Source organism: Polypterus senegalus, chromosome 4 (assembly GCF_016835505.1).
Source record: "Polypterus senegalus isolate Bchr_013 chromosome 4, ASM1683550v1, whole genome shotgun sequence".
Taxonomy (NCBI): Eukaryota; Metazoa; Chordata; class Cladistia; order Polypteriformes; family Polypteridae; genus Polypterus; species Polypterus senegalus.
Window position 1 is genome coordinate 7,208,480 of NC_053157.1, and position 14,512 is coordinate 7,222,991.

The following is a 14,512-nucleotide window of genomic DNA, read 5'->3' on the forward strand; positions in this document are numbered from 1 at the left end:
ACGGAACAGTGAAAAGAGATGGAATATATTGTTCAGATTTAAAGTTTAAGTCAGAGACTTGTAGATCGTCTAATTTCTGTTTAAATTGTATATCTGGTTACCCATACCTGGGGTTGGCGAGCAGGGGGCTAGTAATCTATTAAATGAAAACCCAACACAAAGCAACAGCAATCAGACAAACCTCTCCTTTCCCCTACAGTGATGCAGTTGTAAAATAACAATGAACCCCAACAATAAACACTTACGACAACGTCTTAAAAAAGACGTAGAAAATGAGTGTTACGGTCCTACCGGTAGTCATGAACAGCAAGGAGTGAGATTTGCAGGAGCGCTCCTTTTGAAAACACACGATGATTAACCCACCACTGTAAACACGACAGGCAGGCAGGCACGAGACAGTCCATCGAGAAACGATTCAGGGCACACTTGACTTTTCAGACGACACGTTGGGCAGGATACCCAAAAACACCGATCTCCTGTTGCTCCGTCAGGCCCCCTTTTCAACTTTCCCGCTGGCCTCTTTCGTCCCCAGCAACCCCTAATTCCATTTCACTCATCCTTTGCTGGTCCTCCCCCTTGGGCTGCTGGGAAATGGAGTTCTTCCCATTGTAGCATTGCTACACACTCCCTAACTAAGACAGAAAAGCAGCTGGTAATAAAACAGAAATCAATGAACATGTTAAACAATAATAAAAGAAAATATGACTACACAAACTAAACAATCCCACCACAGTTCCTTTTACGTCGATATACAATAAACACAAATTCAACAATAACAAATAACAACAAAAAACAAACAAAATAAAGTCAGTGAAAATGGCAACCGATGTGTGAAATGATGGAGATGAATAGTCCAGAGACCATCTCGCTGGATGTGAATGTAAAGACTGTCCTACCGGTATTTTCTGAAGATGACGAATGATGGGATTAGGAGTCCTCACGCAGCAGGCAGACACCAGACAGTCCATACACTTGATCTGGCAATAACCCCGGACAAAACAAGAATCCACAGAAATTGAACGGGAAGATGAAACAGAAGGGGAACTCCAAACACAAAGACAACAAAAGACTTTGTAGAAGGGGGCTACATAATAGTAGGTCATTTTTGTGTTTGTGCTGAGTCGCGTGTTGTTTACATCGTCCCGTTTACTATCGTGTGTGTGTGTAAATGTTGTCCTCGGAAAACAAACAGGGAATGATGATGCGGGGGGACAACAACCCTGAGACTGGGATTTCCTGTTTCCACAACCATTATATCCGGGATATTTGTTATTTAAACGAGAGGAGCAAAGAACAGAGGAGGGCAAGGAGATCGAAAAGAAAGGAGAGGCAGAAAGGAGAAAGGAGTCATTTTCACGTTCATCATCCTAATCATCACCTGCAACCGTTGTGTGACTTTCCTGTTTGCTTTTTCATTTTCCGGAACTGCATTGCGACGGCCTGTGGGAAGAAACCTCAGGGGTTCGGATTACGTTCAGCCATTGCCGAGGACTCACGCGGTTGAGATCATTGTTTGTTTGTTTTTTTTCAGGAAAGAGCAAAGTATCATTTCAGACAGAATTCATTTCATTTGTGACTTTAATAACTCACATCCACTCCAAGTGCTGATTGTTTAGATCTATGTTTGTATTTTGTGTTCTGTGTGTATTCATTTATTGTTTAGGGGCAACGGAGGGCTTTGTGTTTTCTTTTATTACTGTATATTTGTATGCTCGCGGTAAATAGGTTTTATATATATATATACATATATATATATATATATATATATATACTAGCAAAATACCAGCCAGCTGAGAAGTAGTGTGTTAAAGAAGCAATGAAAAGAAAAGGAAACATTTTGAAAATAACGTAACCTGATTGTCAATGTAATTGTTTTGTCAATGTTGTGAGTGATGAGTGTTGTTGTCATATATATATATATATTTACACACACACACATAAACATATATATATATACATATCTATACATATACACATATATACACACAAATACATATATATATATACATACATACACACACACTTATATAAACATATATATACATATACATACATATCTACATATATACACACACAGCTATTTCGTATCAGTGCAATACACTGTTTGTTAAAACGGTTGACTCCCGCTCTTACGTGCAATAACAAATCAAATCATTCAGTTGTCTTTGCTCATATGTCATTTTAGAGCTGGACGCCTGGCATCTTTTTTTGGCCACAGGTTCATTTCTGTTTGCTGTGAGGTTCTGTGTTGTGGAGATTCTCAGGATGGATTGCAGGTGCTCATCAGTGAGGCGACTCCTGTGTGCTGTTTTGTTAGTCTTTATCACTGAGAAGAGCTTCTCACACAGATATGTGCTACCAAACATGCACAAGGTTCGAGCCGCATGTAGACGGACTTTTTTTGTTCTTCAAAGTCACCAAAGCGCCGTGCAAACTCAGTGCGCTCAGTTTATCAGCAAAGTGCGTATTTGGGAACACCGTAGTGACGACTTGGTTCAACAGTACTTGGCAACAGGGAAAGTGAGGCAAGCTGCACTGGTACATTTGTGTCTCCCATAAAAGCAGCTTTACTTGAAATCACTTTGTGATTGTGCACGGGTAAAACGTCCGCTGAAGTGTCAGATTCTTATTTAATTATGCTGCTTTCTGTATCTTCTGCATTGCATTCAGGTTACCCTGATGTTTTGTCTCATAGTGCCGTCTTAGATTAAATTCTGTAATTACAGCCACATTAGCTCCACAAATGAGACACACGGGTTCAGTAAACATATACTCAGCCTCCCATCGGTTTTTAAAGGCTCTATTTTCAGAATCAACTTTTCTCTTCAGCATCGTGTGAGCTAGCTTCACAATAACTTGCAGCATCATAAGGTAGACTTGATTAACGCGTAAGTGTTCGGCAAGGCAGCTGAAGCGCTGCATTATGGGATCTGTAGTTTATTGTGTTACCAGCGCTTCATATACCCGGGCCATTAATAACAATAATACAGTATATAAAATGATCTCTGGGCGGATATAATTACACCGGGCGGATGTGGCCCGCGCCCTTGAGTTTGACACATATGGACTAAATAGAACTTGAAAAGATATATTTTTCAAATGTGATCGCAATTCAGATAGAGTTGACGCCACTACAGCCTGCATGCCTCAATAAGTCATCCTCCCTCTCTCTTACTTTTTACCGCTCATCTAATGAATACACTGAGTATGGCTTTACCAAAACAATCATTGATGGCGAATAAAGTATCCATTATTCGAGTATGTAGATCGGGATATATATATACATATATATATACCCGCGATCGCAGCGAGAAGTAGTGTGTTAAAAAAGCTAGAAAAAGAAAAGGGAACATTTTAAAAATAACGTAACATGACTGTCAATATACAGTATTTGTTTTGTGAGTGTTACTGAGTGTTGCTGTCATCAAGGATTTGATTATCATTATTTCTTTCAATCAGGTTCGTATTTGTAGGATGTGTTGTGTTCAAGTTACATTCCGTGTTTGTCAATCGCTGTAAAGATGACAGGTTTCATTCATCGATTCGTTTCTTACTGCATCAATAAACAGCTCGTCTTCTTCTTTATCTGAGACCTGACACACTGCATGCACGGGTTTTTTTTACACTGTCTTCCTTTAGCGGGACATTGACTTTTTCCAACGTGTGCTTTGTTTCCGCAGTAGTTGGATTTATGAATATGCTTGTATGTATCAGACGCTTCATATTTTTGCTGCCTTTTCAATTGTGTAATTCGGTTTTGTTCAGCTGTCTTTGGAACTGTTGCTTTTATCTGTGCACTCGCCAGTTCACGTGAGCCACTCGTGTACATGCATCGAAGGTTCCCAGCTGTGCTGGTGCCATCTCGTGCTATGTCCATGGCTGTATTTAATGTTACCTTAGTCCTGGCACTTAAAACTTTCTCTCGCAGTTTCGCTGAGTTTGTGTCAAACACCACCCTGACCATCTCATCTTCCTTCCATAAGCACAGTCCTTCACCCTGAATATTTACCGTGGCAGTTTGCTATTGGATTGCCGCTGACGGACGGCCTTATATGGGCAGGCACTAAATTACAAACGCCAGCGCAGCCTGTCTATGAACTTAATTTAAAGTGTAGGTTTACATCGTGCTTTGTTTCCGAAGTAGCAGAACTCATGAATATGGTTGTATATGTCACTCGCCGCTTCTTATTGTTTCGCTGCCTTCTCAATTATATAATGCATGTTTTCTTAAGCGCTTTTTGAGGTCTTCCTGGTTTTCTATGTACTGCGTGATTACGTGGGAGGCGTGATGATGTCACACTAAACTCCCCCACGGCGTTGAAGCTCATCTCCATTACAGTAAATGGAGAAAACAGCTTCCAGTTATGACCATTACGCGTAGAATTTCGATATAAAACCTGCCCAACTTTTGTAAGGAAGCTGTAAGGAATGAACCTGCCAAATTTCAGCCTTCCACCCACACGGGAAGTTGGAGAATTAGTGATGAGTCAGTGAGTGAGTGAGTGAGTGAGTGAGGGCTTTGCCTTTGCCTTTTATTAGTATATATGTATATGTATATATATGTGTATATATATATATATATATATATATATATATATATATATATATATATATATATATATATATATATATATATGTGTGTATATATACTAGTAAAATACCTCCACATGAGAAGTAGTGTGTTAAAGAAGTTATGAAAAAGAAAAGGAAACATTTTAAAAATAACGTAACATGATTGTCAATGTAATTGTTTTGTCACTGAGTGTTGCTGTCATATATATATATATATATATATATACACACACACACACACAAAAAGATATATATACATATACTGTATATACATATCTACATATTTATATATATACACATCCACATATATATACACACATACATAAATATATACACACAGACACATATATATACATATTTACATACATACATACATACATACATACATACATACATATATATATATATATATATATCTACATATATATATATACTGTATATAGCAAAATCCCAGAGCTTCGCAGCGACGAAGTAGAGCTTTTAAATTTTTATTAAGAAGAAAAGAAAACCTTTTTAAACTGAGGGAAAATATGCCAATAATTATTTGTTAAGGATCTCTTTGTATCGCACGTTGTCAGTTCAGCACTCCGGCTATAATATGACCAAGCTGTGCGCTGAGCTTACTCTTGAGAATGCAACGTCCAGTTTTGTCCAGGAGTAAAGCAGTGTTGTCTCAAATCAATGGCAACCTTTTGTAGTGTCTGTCCCTGAGACTTCTTAATTGTCATCGCGAAGCAGAGCCTTACTGGAAATTAGTGGCATTTGAATTGAAATGGGAGATCAGAGGGTATAACGGTGATGCGAGGAATACATTCAGAGTGTGGCGCTCTGCTGTTTTTTTGTGTAGCTGCCTTCACACAGCTTCTCCGCTGTCGTTTCTCCTTGCTTCGCGGTTCTGTACTATTTTATTGTTTGTTTATTACGATTGTTATAGTTATTGTGTAGCTATTTGAGACTTACTTTACTGTTCAGGTAAATGGCAGCAGGAGCGTGTCTATAAACTTAATAAATTTACGGTTTACACCAAGCTTTGTTTCCGCAGTAGCTGCACTTATGAATATGCTTGTATGCGTTTTTCCCTTCTTTAGCTGACTGCCTGCTCATATAAGGCGCTCTGCTATTTTTTTGTGAAGCTGCCTTTACACAGCTTCTCCGCTGTTTAATAAACGAACGACATATAAGGCCATCCTCTTTCCTTGCTTCGCCAAGGAAGCAGCCTTTTTATTTAATCCACGGGTTCTCCGCTGTTTTATTGTTCGTTTATTAAGATTATTATAGTTCTCTTTATATATCACGTTGTCAGTTCAGCACTCTGGTTGTAATATGACGAAGCTGCGCGAGCTCACTCTTGAGAATGTAACGTATAGTTGTCCAGGAGAAAAGCAGTCTTGCCTGAAATCAATGGTAACCTTTTGTAGGGTCTGTCCCTGAGACTTATTAGTTGTCATCGCGCAGCAGAGCCTTAATGGAAATTGGAGGCATCTGAATTGAAATGGGAGATCAGAGGGTGTAACGGGGATGCGAGGAATGAATTGAGTGTGGAGAAACTCTAAAGACAGCGTGTGTATTAACTTGTGGATTTTTCTGTGAGTATTTGGTGGCAGCGTGACGAAGTTGCTTCTGCAAGACCGCGTTAGCTGCGGAGCTCAGCTCGGAGCATATTCTTTTCCTACCTTGTCAATTGTGTAATGTGTTTTTTGAACAGGTTTGATTCATAAACTTAATTTAAACTTACGGTTTACACCGTGCTTTGTTTCTGCAGTAGCTGCACTAATGAATATGCTTGTATGCATTTTTTCTTCAGCGCTCTTTGGAGCTCTTCCTTGTTTTCGACATACTGCGTTCACAGTCAGTTCACGTGATTATGTGGGAGGCGTGATGATGTCACACGAAACTCCGCCTCCCACGGCCATCGAGCTGCAGTCTATTACAGTATATGGATAAAAATAGGTTCCAGTTATGACCATTACGCCTAGAATTTCGAAATGAAACCTGCCCAACTTTTGTAAGTAAGCTGTAAGGAATGAGCCTGCCAAATTTCAGCCTTCTGCCTACATGGGAACTTGGAGAATTAGTGAGTCAGTGAGGGCTTTGCATTTTATTAGTATAGATGTATATATATATATATATAATATTGATTTTATCTCTTATATATATTTCTCTTCTGATTCGTCCTGCTTCCTATTCAAACCTGGTCCCACCCACACAGCATTTCTCGATTCCTATTCGTCCTCTTCCAAACCCTTCCCCACTCTGCCTGCGGCCTGCGGGATATTTCTTGACACAAACGGTTGACGAAGGCAATGCACTCTCACTACGACATCGGGCAGTAGATTTCGTTGCATCACATTGGGACAGATTTGAAGACGTTCTTCCTGTTGTTCTTTCCAACGCAAGTCAAGTTATCACAAGTCACGAGTGCTATCAATAGATGGCAACATCTGGAGTTTATGGTGGTGAAGCTGAAATTCAAGCTCTTTCCAAGATTAGATCTTTCGACTCATTATCTGTCGTCTCCAGCAAAACACTAATTCACAACTACGTCTTTCAAGAAGTATGTATTTCTTCATGATTCCTGAATTCCTTTCTCACCGTTTTCCGTTCCTATTCTTATCCACTACTATATATATATATATATATATATATATACACAGTATCCTTCTATATAAAAGCGGTCGGGATTGTCCTTCCGTCCCGTGAGTGCTACACAGGCGTGGAGTTTCACACACGCCCCGAACATTTTGCAATGCACGCTGGGATTTGTAGTTTTGTTTGTCCAGGTAAAAGATGATTTTCTACTCCAGACTTTGCAATATCTTCTTCTTCTTTCTTACTATATAAAAGCGGTCGGGATTGTTCTTCCGTCCCGTGAGTGGAAAGCGTAGCGGTATTCCGCTTATCACAGACTTACTACTTGCAGCTTGAGGTACGAAGCGACATGATGTGAGCAGAGTTCTGGTGCTCCCATCATTCCCTTGTTTTTGTGAGCGATGCGCTGGAAAAATAGACAAAATGATGTCTCTAGAAATAATTAATGTTGATGGAGTACAAATGCCTCACCGCGTAGTAAATATCAGGTGGGTTCAAAAGGGCGACCTCAATATAGAAAAAAAGTTTAAATTTCATCACAAAAATAACAGAAACTACGAGTATTAAAGTAATACCGCTCAAATGCAATATAACCAAATTAGATAGATAGATAGATAGATACTTTATTAATCCCAAGGGGAAATTCACATAATCCAGCAGCAGTATACTGATACAAAGAAACAATATTAAATTAAATAGTAATAAAAATGAAAAAAGAAAAAAAAATTAAAATTAAATTAATGTTAGCATTTACTCCCCCGGGTGGAATTGAAGAGTTGCATAGTGTGGGGTCTCCTCAGTCTGTCAGTGGAGCAGGACGGTGACAGCAGTCTGTCACTGAAGCTGCTCCTCTGTCTGGAGATGACACTGTTCAGTGGATGCAGTGGATTCTTCATGATTGACAGGAGTTTGCTTAGTGCCCGTCGCTCTGCCACAGATGTTAAACTGTCCAACTTTACTCCTACAATAGAGCCTGCCTTCTTAACAAGTTTGTCCAGGCGTGAGGCGTCTTTCATCTTTATGCTGCCTCCCAGCACACCACCGCGTAGAAGAGGGCACTCGCCACAACTGTTCTGGTAGAACATCTGCAGCATCTTACTGCAGATGGTGAAGGATGCCAACCTTCTCAGAAAGTATAGTCTGCTCTGACCTTTCTTACATAGAGCATTAGTATTGGCAGTCCAGTCCAATTTGTCATCCAGCTGCACTCCCAGGTATTTAAAGGTCTGCACCCTCTGCACAGTCACCTCTGATGATCACAGGGTCCATGATGAGTTTGTATAAAATATCAAATTGATCTACATATTGAATTGCCTTAAGAAGTGGTCAACTTAAAAGTCAGTCGCCTTAAAAGGCGGGTCAGCCTAGTGTGTATGTATATATATATATATATATATATATATATAGTGAACTTGAACCTGGACACAGGCAGACAGACATCGTTGGTTCCACCACACACTTGTTTATTTACAATATTTACACTTAGACTCACGTGCACACAAACCCCAGTACCTCTTGCACCGATTCCCCCAACTGTCCAGGCCTCACAGTCTCTGTGCCTCTCTCTCTCCTGGCCGCCTCCCATCCTCTCTCTCAGCTCCGTCCTCTTCCACCCGACTCTCGCTTCTGACTGGATGGAGGCGGACCCTTAAATGGGAAACCGGATGGGCTCCAGCTGCTTCCCGGCAATCAGTCCTAGCCACGCCCCAGTGTGGCGGAAGTGCCGGCTGCGCACCCGAAGCCGTCCGGGTGTCCCCTGTCGTCTTCCCCCCAGCACTTCCTGGTGTGGCGGAAGTGCCTGGCTCCAGGGTTCCTCAGGCACCTGGCCACGGGCCCCTACAGGGTTGGGCTTCCAAGCCGTCTACCCGTGGCCCCCAATACAACCAGGGCGATCGCCCCCTTGCGGTCTGGAGGAGGCACAAGCCCTCCTCTACCACACGGGATATTCCGGCACCGGGGCGCCGCCTGGCGGTGGCCACAGGTCCCTACAGGGCTGGGCTTCCAAGCCCTGAATCCAAGGTCCCCAACATAACCAGGAAAGACGCCCCCTCGTGGCCTGGAGGATGCACAAGCCCTCCTCCTGGGCGAGCCCGGCCGGGGACCACTATATATATATATATATATATATATATATATATATATATATATATATATATATATATATATATATATATATACTATACTGTATAAATATATATATATTTGTTCACTTTCAATATATCCGCACTTGATTTTACATCTGTGATTTGCATTGCCTGTTATTTCGTCGCTTGGGGTGAAAGGACTGTTTGTAAGGAGTACGGCTTGTCATTATCTGGAGAATCCTCAGGTTAGCCAAGTCAGTAGTCTTGGTTGTGTAGTTGCCAGTCTGGGTTAAGGGGTCGGCCATTACAACTTCTCTCCCCATCTGTATAACTGGCCTCCTTTTAAATCTTGTGTCGGCCTCCTTGTACCCAGCAGCCCCTGCACTCTCAGTAAAAGATCCAGTCGGAGATATTGAAGTGCCTGCTAGGAGTTTAAGTTTTCACTTGCCAGTAGTGCCGCTACAAGCTGATTATATAATAGGAGGAGGAAGAAGAAGGAGGATGGCTGCTGTGGCATCTACTGTGTGTCAAGCACATGCAAAGCAGCAACCATCCTGTACTTGCAAACTGCTTGGGCTGAAACTTCGATATTTGAGGAACCAGAGGTCTGCATGTTTCCTAGTCAAAAATAATACTCTATTTTGAATACAAAAGAATAATTTTCCTTAAGCAGGCTATTTATATGAATGTAAAGTGTATGAAATACACTGACAACAGAGACACACCCTGATGTAAAACTATATGATCACCTTCAAACTTAACATTATTCAACAAATGTGACACTTCCGTCCATTTCCTTGTACAGTCATAATTTTTATTCTTCTCTTTCAGGTCTTTGTTGGCTCAGCCTTTGAGGCATCATCGAAGAATGGGCACCTCCCGGACATTTTTGCACCTGTGCCCATGGAGGACAAGGTCAGGTATTAGCAGACAATTGACACGAAATGGAAGCACACGTGTCTGGCAACAGTCTGGGACCAGTTTAAACACAAGACTCTGCTGTCAGCAGCATTTCTTAATGTGCTGTCATCTGTCCAGCAGTGGGGGTCCGGCAGGAAGGTACTGCCAACAGGCCTCGGCCAGCTGGGCCGCAGGGGACGTCTCTGAGCAAGAGCAGCGCCTGTTGTCCCGTCTGTACGCAGGCTTAATTGGGGGACAGAGGGCCAGCCTGGCCGAGTGCATCACCCTAGTTGAATCCCAACACAAGCGGAAAAGGCAGCTGGCACAGGCCCTGCTGCAGCGTGTGCTGGCGCACCTAAAGCGACAAGAAGAGCAGAATCGAGGAGAACCCCTTGCATTTCGAGTAGGTCAGTCAGCAGCTTTATAATTACAGTGGAACCTCGGTTCACGACCGTAATTCGTTCAAAAACTCTGGTCGCAACCCGATTTGGTCGTGACCCGAAGTAATTCCCCCATAGGACTGTATGTAAATACAATTAATCCGTTTTTAATTTAAATATATATTTTTAAAGTTTTTTAAGCACAAAAATAGTTAATTATACCGTAGAATGCACAGTGCTTTCAGAATCCTTCAATAAATAAATGATCCTATAAAAACAAGTGAAGTGGAGGTTAAAATCCAATAGAAAAAAGTCTTCATTAAATACAACGAGATTAAAACAATGCTCGAAGCAGTCTCTTTAAAAACAAGCCCGGTGCATTCTTTAACTGCCTTCTCGCGCTCGCTCTCTCTCTCTCTCACGCTCGCTCTCTCTCTCTCTCACGCTCGCTCGCTCTCTCTCTCACGCTCGCTCTCTCTCTCTCTCACGTTCGCGCTCTCTCGCTCGCTGCGCAGGGAATGCACAGGGAGAGACTGAGCACGTGCGGAAATCATCGCGCGTACGAACCGGAAGGAAAACTGGCTTGTTTGTCACCCAAGTGTGTGGTTGTAAACAGATGCAAAAATTTGGAAAACTTTTTGGTCATAACCCGATTTGTACCGGGTCCGAGATGTTCGTGACCCGAGGTTCCACTGTATTCTCTTAAATTTGTGTATGAAATTGGTCTCAGTTTTTGATTTTTCAAAGTATTACTTTATTAATGTGTTTTATTGGTTTGTTTTTGGCACATGTATACTGTGGAATAGAGTAACATTCTCTCTTCGTTGTGCACATCCATCCATTATCCAACCCGTTATATCCTAACTACAGGGTCATGGGGGTCTGCTGGAGTCAGTCCCAGCCAACAGAGGGCACAAGGCAGGAAACAAACCCTGGGCAGGACGCACACACACCAAGCACACACTAGAGACAATTTAGGATCGCCAATGCACCTAACCTGCATTTCATTGGACGGTGGGAGGAAACCCACGCAGACACGGGGAGAACATACAAACTCCACGCAGGGAGGACCCGAGAAGCGAACCCCAGGTCTCCTTACTGCGAGGCAGCAGCGCTACCCACTGCGCCACCGTGCCGCCTGATGTGCAGATCCCCTTGGAATGTGTTTCTGCTCTCTGGTACCATAATTAGTGAGTATCTCTACCTTCTCTTGAAACTCACGTGTTTCTGTTGTGAAAAATATCACAACATATACGCTCACCGGCCACTTTATTAGGTACATCTGTTCACCTGCACGTTAGCGCAAATATCTGTCCAGCCAATCACGTGGCAGCAACTCAGTGCATTTTGGCCTGTAGACATTGTCATGATGACCTGCTGAAGTTCAAACTGAGCATCAGAATTGAGGAGAAAAAGGGACTGAAGTGGCTTTGAATGTGGTGGCATGGTTGTTGGTGCCAGACAGGCTGGTCTGAGTATTTGAGAAACTGCTGATCTACTGGGATTGTCACACACCACCATCTCTAGGGTTGCATAGAATGGTCAGATAAAGGGAAAACATCCCGTGAGCGGCAGTTCTCTGCGTGAAAATGCCTCATTGATGCCAGAGGTCAGAGGAGAATGGCCAGACTGGTCTGAGCTGACAGAAAGGCAACAGGAACTCAAATAAGCACTCGTTACAACTGAGGTGTGCAGAAGAGCAGCTCTGAACACACAACACGTCAAACCTTGAAGCAGGTGGGCTACAGCAACAGGAGACACTCCGGGTGACACTCCTGTCAGCTACGAACAGGTAACTGAAGATACAATTCACACATGGGCTCAGCAAAATTGGAGAAGAGAAGATGGGAAAAAGCATCACCTGGTCTGATGAATCTCAATTTCTGCTGCAACTTTCAGATGGAGGGGTCAACAACATGAAAGCATGGATCCATCCTGCCTTGTATCAAAGGTTTAGGTTGGTGGTGGTGTGATGATGTGGGTGATATTTCCTTGGCACGCTTTTGACCCCTTAGTGCCAATTGAACACTGTTTAAATGCCACAGCCTACCTGAGTATTGTTGACCATGTCCATCCCTTAATGACCGCAGTGTCCCCATCTTCTGATGGCTCCTTCCAGCAGATAACGTGCCATGTCACAAAGCTCAGATTGTCACAAACTGGTTTCTTGAACATGGCAAGGAGTTCAGTGCACTCAATGGCGTCCACAGTCACCAGATCTCAATCCAGTAGAACACCTATGGGATGTGGTGGGACGGGAGATTCGTATCATGGATGTGCAGGCAACAGATCTGCAGCAACTGTGTGATGCTATCATGTCAATGTGGACCACAGTCTCTGAGGACTGAATCCAGCACCTTGTTGACTCAATGCCATGAAGAATTACGGCAGTTCTGAAAGCAAAAGTGGGGGGACCAACCTGGTAATAGCAAGGATTAACTAATAAAGTGACTGGTAAGTGCACATTTAATATACAGTGCCCTCCATAATGTCTGTGACAAAGACACATTTTTCCTTGATTTCCCCCTCTGTTTTGAGTACTGAAATCTGCATCTCCCGTGGCTCTTCCATTATCAACTCTCTTAATGGCAGTCCTTTTGATGGAGTGTGACACACTTCTTCTTCTTTCAGTTTCTCCTGTTAGGGGTTGCCAGAGCAGATCATCGTGTTCCATCTTTTCCTGTCCTTGTCATCTTGCTCTGTCACACCCATCACCTGCATGTCCTCTCTCACCACATCCATAAACCTTCTCTTAGGCCTTCCTCTTCTCCTCTTACCTGGCAGCTCTATCCTTAGCACCCTTCTCCCAATATACCCCTCATCTCTCCTCTGCACATGTCCAAACCAACGCAATCTCGCCTCTCTGACTTTGTCTCCCAACCGTCCCACCTGAGCTGACCCTCTAATGTCCTCGTTTCTAATCCTGTCCATCCTCATCACACCCAATGCAAATTTTAACATCTTTAACTCTGCCACCTTCAGCTCTGTCTTCTGTGCCACCGTCTCCAGCCCATATAACACATCTGGTCTCACTACCATCCCTGTCACTCTTGCTGATACCCGTTTGTCACAAATCACTCCTGTCACTCTTCTCCAGCCACTTCACCCTGCCTGCACTCTCTTCTTCACTTCTCTTCCACAAACCCCATTATTCTGTACTGTTGATCCCAAGTATTTAAACTCATCCACCTTCGCCATCTCTACTCCGTCATCATCCTCACCATTCCACTGACCTTCCTCTCATTCACACACATGTATTCTGTCTTGGTGGTCCTACTGACCTTCATTCCTCTCATATCTCCACCTCTCCAGGGTCTCCTCAACCTGCTCCCTACTCTCACTACAGATCACAATGTCATCAGCAAACATCACAGTCCATGGGGACTCCTGTCTAGTCTCGTCTGTCAACCTGTCCATCACCATTGCAAACAAGAAAGAGCTCAGATGTTTAAAATGCATATTTTGCTGTTCATATTTTCAGGATTCTGACTCCCAGTTCTTCCATGCTTATATCGACTCCTACACTGTCATCGTAACGCTGAACAACACAGAGCACACACAGCACCTGTGACAACAAATTGTTCACATTTGCCATTCGTCCATTGATGCCGTTAATTGGCAAAGCATAATCTGATATTATGGAAAGGTTTTTCCCTTTCATCAGGTAATGTTGATTCTCAGCACATGTAATGTGCTCTCTGCCCACGTGACGCACATTTGTATATCTTGTGATAAGAATGACACAGATACGTCAAAAAGGTTTGGGGCAGCCACCCATATATTATGCCCTGGCTGCAAAAGGTTGATTTTTAGATGAGTTGTGTTCAGGTTGAAGTCCCAAACAGAACTCATTTCGGTTTGACAAGGCACATTTAACGGCTATGGCAGGAAGTGATGTCATTGAGGCACTGGAAGTGACGTCATCAGAAGCGCCGTCACCTAGTGGGATTTCCCAAGGATAGTCTGCAGAGGATGGAAAGAGAGAGT

At 42.8% G+C, this 14,512-nt stretch overlaps 1 protein-coding gene across 1 annotated transcript in view; it reads left to right on the forward strand.

The window, feature by feature from the left end:
• The window catches only part of mmaa (metabolism of cobalamin associated A), a 54,106-nt gene that overhangs the window by 4,784 nt on the left and 34,810 nt on the right, over positions 1-14,512 (forward strand). Inside the window, exon 2 of the mRNA XM_039750207.1 lies at positions 10,077-10,552. Within this exon, the coding sequence (XP_039606141.1) occupies positions 10,114-10,552 (439 nt within the window). The 5' untranslated portion in view covers positions 10,077-10,113. The remainder of the gene's footprint in view (positions 1-10,076; positions 10,553-14,512) is intronic.